The 5,691-nt window shown below is 47.8% G+C and overlaps 1 protein-coding gene across 3 annotated transcripts in view; it reads left to right on the top strand.

Moving 5' to 3' along the window:
* The window catches only part of LARP4B (La ribonucleoprotein domain family member 4B), a 95,517-nt gene extending 91,995 nt beyond the window's left edge, over positions 1 to 3,522 (top strand). For all 3 annotated transcript variants that reach the window (XM_023511384.1, XM_023511385.1, XM_003786845.3), the window contains one exon: positions 215 to 3,522. In XM_023511384.1, the coding sequence (XP_023367152.1) occupies positions 215 to 502 (288 nt within the window). In that variant the 3' untranslated portion in view covers positions 503 to 3,522. The remainder of the gene's footprint in view (positions 1 to 214) is intronic.
* Positions 3,523 to 5,691: the final 2,169 nt, after the last annotated feature.

Genomic DNA, 5,691 nt, shown 5'->3' on the forward strand with positions numbered 1-5,691 from the left:
GAGCCCAGGAGTTGGAGGTTGCTGTGAGCTGTAATGCCATAGCACTCTACCCAGGGGGACAGCTTGAGGCTCTGTCTCAAAAAAAAAAAACAAAACGCTGAATGAATATGGAAATTTAATTACAGTTAAAACTCTACTTTTAAGTGAATGTGTGTCTGTATGGTCCTGGGCAGTGTCATTTCGTGCACGTGATCCCACTTCTGTCTGCTTCCAGGAACTGCGGAAGCCCAGCTACGCAGAGATTTGTCAGAGGACAAGTAAAGAGCCTCCTTCTTCCCCATTGCAACCCCCAAGAGAACAGAAGCCCAACACTGTCAGCTGCGGGAAGGAGGACAAGCAGCTGGTAGAGCCCACGGAGAGACAAAGAGAGACCCCTGCCCTCAAGTCCACGCCTGCAGCCCCCAGAGACCAGAGGCGGCAGCCGGGGCGCCGGCCCTCGCCCCCAGCCCTCGGGAAGCGCCTTAGCAGGGAACAGAGCACTCCTCCCAAGTCCCCCCAGTGAGAGCCGACTGCGCGGAACACTTCCACTCAGCGCGTGAGTGAGTTGCTGGTTAGGAGCTTGCAGTGTTTGAGGCCTTGGGGATCCTGCAAGTTATTTTTCTTCTGTGAGTTGGATTTTCCCCCTCTTGAGAAAAAAAATCTATTTTTCAGGATTTAATTAATATAAACCTTATTTTAGGTTGGTGCTTAACTAGAGGTGATGCATAAGTCAGATTTTTTTTTCCAGGATAGAAAATGCATTTATCCTAACAAATTGGTATTCTTTAAGCCTCCATGTGGCTCTGAATGCAAGCTGTATGTAGTGAGTTTTTCTAAATTAAGGGAGCTATGCTATGTTTTTCAGTGACTGGGCTGCAAGTGCACATCTCTCAGCAGCCCGGCAGGTGGGTGAGGGGCTGCCCCGGCAGAGGAGGCACAGCCTCCTGGAGGAGGGGCTGCAGGGCATGGGCTGTGCCTGCGTCCAGGCCGCCGGGTGCTCTGGCACTGAGAGTGCAGAGACCCCTTCCGATGTGGTGGGCAAGACGCAGCTGCAGAGAGCACGGGGGCACCTGAGACCTTGAGCTTCGATGTGCTGCAAGCAAGTAACCAGCTTCTCACTCCAGTTTCAAGTGGCTATTATGTAAAATAAATTCAAAGCACATTGTGAATAGAACCTAAATGAAAATATAAACTTTATTGCCCACTGACATGTTACAGAAGTTGTACCACGATGTTGTTCTGATCCTATGAGTTCCTGCGGCGACACCTGCTCCGTGCACATTTCTGTCTCTGTCCCCAGCACTGGGTGGAGAGTTCACAGCCTGCCAGCTCCCCGTGGACAGCTCCCCGTGCTCTGCATCGGCACATGGTTCACGTCACGTGACCCTGAGTATTGTTGGTGGCTTCCCCTCTTTGGCTGGTGGAGGACAAAACCCAGCTCTTTACCTTCAGGATGAGGGTCTCGGTGATTCACTTCTAGAAGTGCTGCACTTCTGAAGAAAAGGATGCACTAGGGTTAGCAAGTTTGTAATAAAGTTAAATATAAATTATTTTGTTTTAAAATGCCTAAAATCCTTCTTTAAGTATTCTAAGCAGCAAACATTAAAATAAGAATATTTCCTGCTAAATGTAACCATACAGTTTATTCCACAAGATGTTATTTAACAAGACTGAGGGTTTTTTTTTTTTTTTTAAAGAAAAAAAAATATTTCCATCCAATATTTAAAGACTTGAATTTTATTTAAACTTGAAAATGACTTTGCCTTAACTTTGTATGAGACAGCTTCGAGTTGGTGGAGCCTGTCCGGGCTGTCGGCCAGCTGCTCGGCGTGTGGGTCTGCGGCCAGCCTCCTGGTGAGCGCTCTGTGGTGCAGGAACGAGCAGTCGTCTTTGTAACATACCTTAGAGAGTTCACACAGTTGATCTTTTTTCAGATTGTTGAAAAATCCTGTAAATGAATGAGTCGATACTGTATTAAATATGTGCACTCGGGAGTGTGCTCCGCTTGTACAGTTGTAAATAATCAGAACATATTAAAAAGGTACCTACAGAGAAAAATCTGATAAAAATTATTGATATATTATAAATGTTGCTGTTGCGCTGGATGTAGATAAACTAAATGTTGTGGTTTGAATATTATTTTAATTTGTTGAGATTATTTTTCTTTTTCTCTGATACTGGTGTGTGGAACTGATGCTGCCTCTTTGCTGCCAAAGGGAAATGGAAAGTCTCATTAAAGCCTCACGTGTCTTGTGCTCCTTCAAGGGTGCAAGTACAGACCCCTTATAATGCATGTGAAAGGTTTTAAAGTATGACACAGAAAGCAAAAATTGGCAGGATCTTCAGCTAAAGGTAGAAAATAATCATATCCGTTGCCACTATTTAAACATACAGAAATACACACAGTGCTGATGTTTTTTAGATACCCGTTAAAGGAGGGAATTTATATCTTTGTAGTTGTCAGATCACTGACCAAAAAATCAGAATAATTGACCTCTGAAGCCCAAACTCACAGATGCTGTAAGAGCTGGGAAGGCGCCTCAGGCCTAGGCCCTCATGGGGTGTCTTCGCTGGGGGCCTGGGCACCACCTCCTTCCCAAATCAGGGTGCCTCCCACCTGCCAAGCAAGTCCCTGGCTTTTAATAATGAGAAACCCTTTCCCCCAGGTCTGAGCGTCGCAGCACAGGGAGTGAGCTGAGGGCTGTTAGCGTCTAGGCCATAGAGTAGCTCCTGCCCAGCCAGTGGCAGCCTAAGAGCTGAGCGTCAGAGCTGCAGCCCTACTCTGTGTGATTTTTATAGCATTCTTTTTAATTAAGCAAAGGCGACATGCCAAATAGCTATATGATGTCAAAAAAAAACTTTCTGGTATTTGAGATTCTCCCCTTAGAAGACAAGAGGAGTTACTGCGCAGGAAGTGTGGTATGCCAGCAGACTGCTGCCTCCTGCAGTGGTGACAGTGGCTTTCACACATTTTTGTAAAAGTTAACTCTTTCTTGTCCCCCAGCAATGACGAATGACATCGTAACTTGTAAAATCGTGTGATGGTCTTTGCCCTGTGGAGCTAGTACAGTGAGAACCAGGCCCTGCTCCTCCAAGCATGTATCCCAGGAGGAAGAGCCACACGTTCCTGCCTTCCTCAGACTCCTGTCGCCATGTCACTGGTCATCACTGGCGGGGATGGGACGTGTCTTCTCTGCTGTGTGGTCAGGGTCCTACAGTTTGTGAAAAGCCGGCTCTGCACGTCCAGGAAACAGATCTCGGGTTGTGCCTGCCGGGTGCCCCTCGGCAGGCTGTGGTCACTGTGCTAGCACCGGGGTGCAGGGGCACCAGCCTGGAGACTGACCACGTGCCGGCCACCAGGTCACAAGTGGAGTGTGATGTGGACGTGTCCCAAGGGTTTTTGTTTCTGTTTTCATTGAGACTGGAATCAAGCTTACGTGTAACTATTGGTAATTTAAGTTTCCTTTTGTGTCATTCAGTGTAAAAATGTCTAATTTGAAAAAAATGTAGGTTATGAAAAATAAAGATTTAGGCACTGTTCAATTTTTCTTTTGATTTTTTTTAATTTAAAATGTTCAAGAATACATCTTTTTAAAAAGTTTTCTGTGTGTTCTCATCAGTGTGCGTGAGGAGGAGACACCATGCTGGTTCCCAGTGGGGCTGCTTAACCCACTGCCAGTCGGTGTGGCTGGAGGCCAATGGTGAGGTGCTCAGACATGGAAATCAAAGTTCATGAGGAGACAATCACTAAATCCAACATGTACCGCAAAGATAAATATCCTTATCCTGGGACTTTTTATTTCTTTTATTAAGATGGCAGCATTTGTCTCCAGAAAGTTACTTGGAGTTTACGGGTCATTTCGGTCTCAGCAGCGGCTTCTGGCCTAGTAAGTGTGTGATGATCCTGTGGTGCTGGGTGGCCAGACGGTGTAGTGAGGTGCTGGTTTCCTTGTCTGTGAAATGCCTTTTTTAATCTTTTCCCCATTTTCCCACTGGCTATCTTGTTCTTACTGGATTGATGTTCTTTATCTGTTCTGGCTATTAATCCTTTGTTACATATGTTATAAATATTTTTTCTCAATCTACCAGTTGTCTTAACATTATTTAGAATAATATTTTATAGTTTTTTATTATGTAGCAATTTATCGATCTTCTATGGTTTGAGCATCTTAGACGTGCTTAAGAAGCCGCTCCCTAATCCCAAGTCATAAAGATAATATTTTGTATCATACACGTGTGTGTGTCTTTACTCCAGCTGGCATTGTCTGTGGCGCGTGCACGCGTGTTCTGAGGGAAGAACCGACGGTCACCTTTTGCTGTATCACTAATGAGTCTGTTGTCTCAAAGCTGATTGGTAATGCCACTTGTTACTGTTAGAGTCCCCCCACCATGGTCTCTGGACTGTCTGCACTGCACCGCCTCTATTTCTTTGTACTGCCACCCACACCTCTTACTCGCCAGCTTTCTGCATTACCAAGCATCTCCTTCGTGGAATTCATCACAACTGCAGTCGTTAATCGCCTAATGAAGTATTTACTGAGCATGTGTGTATTCCCTGTGCCTGGCACTGGCCTTGGGAATTTGGAGCAAATAGGGTGAGATACTGCCTTGCCATTGTACATAACACTCCCCCCCCGCCCCCCCTGCCCAGGCTTGCACGCCTGATCCTGCATCTGTGGTGCGCTGCTGGCAGCCAGGGCATGGGCCTGAGTGCTTAATCTTCACCCACAAAAGTCTAAAGCTGTTGCAGTCTGTTCCTTGCTATATTTCCATCTTCTGGTGATGTTAAATCTTGTTTCTCCAAACCAGTGGATAAAACTGACAGTTGGAGAAGTGCTGTCGGCAGGTCGCTGTGGGTGCTGGGCCTGGTGGGCACCTGTGTTTCTAGGCCAGGACGGCTGCTGATTCGCTCAGACTAAGGTGCGTGGCTGTTTCCTTGACTATGCTGTATCACTGCCTGGAGAGGCAGGTGAGGATATAGGAGACCAGGCAAGGATGGACATGGCCAGGGTGCAGGTGGGCCAGCCAGCGCCGTCCCCTCCTGGGTGCTCAGAGGACGCCAACCTTCGGGATGCTGACCGTGCCGTGGACAGTCTGGGCTCATCATGGGTGTGTGCTGAGGCCTGGGGGGCAGAAGTCACATGTTACCCACAGTGGTGCTAGAGCTGACGGTGAGGGAGCACCTGCTGTGGAGCATGAGTGAGGTATAGCTCCAGAGCAATTTCTCCTAAACATGGGCCCAGACACATCTCTGCCCAACAGCTACCTGGTGTGGCCAGAGCCACTGTCTACTTTTCGAACACCAGCATGTGTGTGAGAGAGATGCGTGTAGTCGTTCACATCCCGGGCGTGGAAGACTCTCTGCAACATTACTTTGTGCTGCGCAAACACTTGGGTTATTTATAAGGAAGATGGTGGCTCTGGCAGAGTGCTGTTAAAGTTGGCTCTCTGGCTCCATCCTAGGCCTGCTGAGCCCTGCCGTATGCTCTGGGCTCACAGGCAATTGCGATTGGGCAGGTTTGGGATGTGGGATTTTGTGCAGTGACTTGGGACTGACCCAGGAGCTAACTTGTCGCTCCTCTGCGGCCCTGGGCATGTCCTGCTCTGAGGAATGAAGCTGTAAAGTACCAGGGAGTGGAGGTGGGCAGAAGACAGGCTGCAGCTGTGGCTTGTGGGGACCTCGAGTGAGAGCTGTCACCCTGGGAGCCCCTG

The sequence above is a fragment of the Otolemur garnettii genome, unplaced genomic scaffold (genome assembly GCF_000181295.1).
Source record: "Otolemur garnettii isolate 467f Iridium unplaced genomic scaffold, OtoGar3 scaffold00019, whole genome shotgun sequence".
Lineage (NCBI taxonomy): Eukaryota > Metazoa > Chordata > Mammalia > Primates > Galagidae > Otolemur > Otolemur garnettii.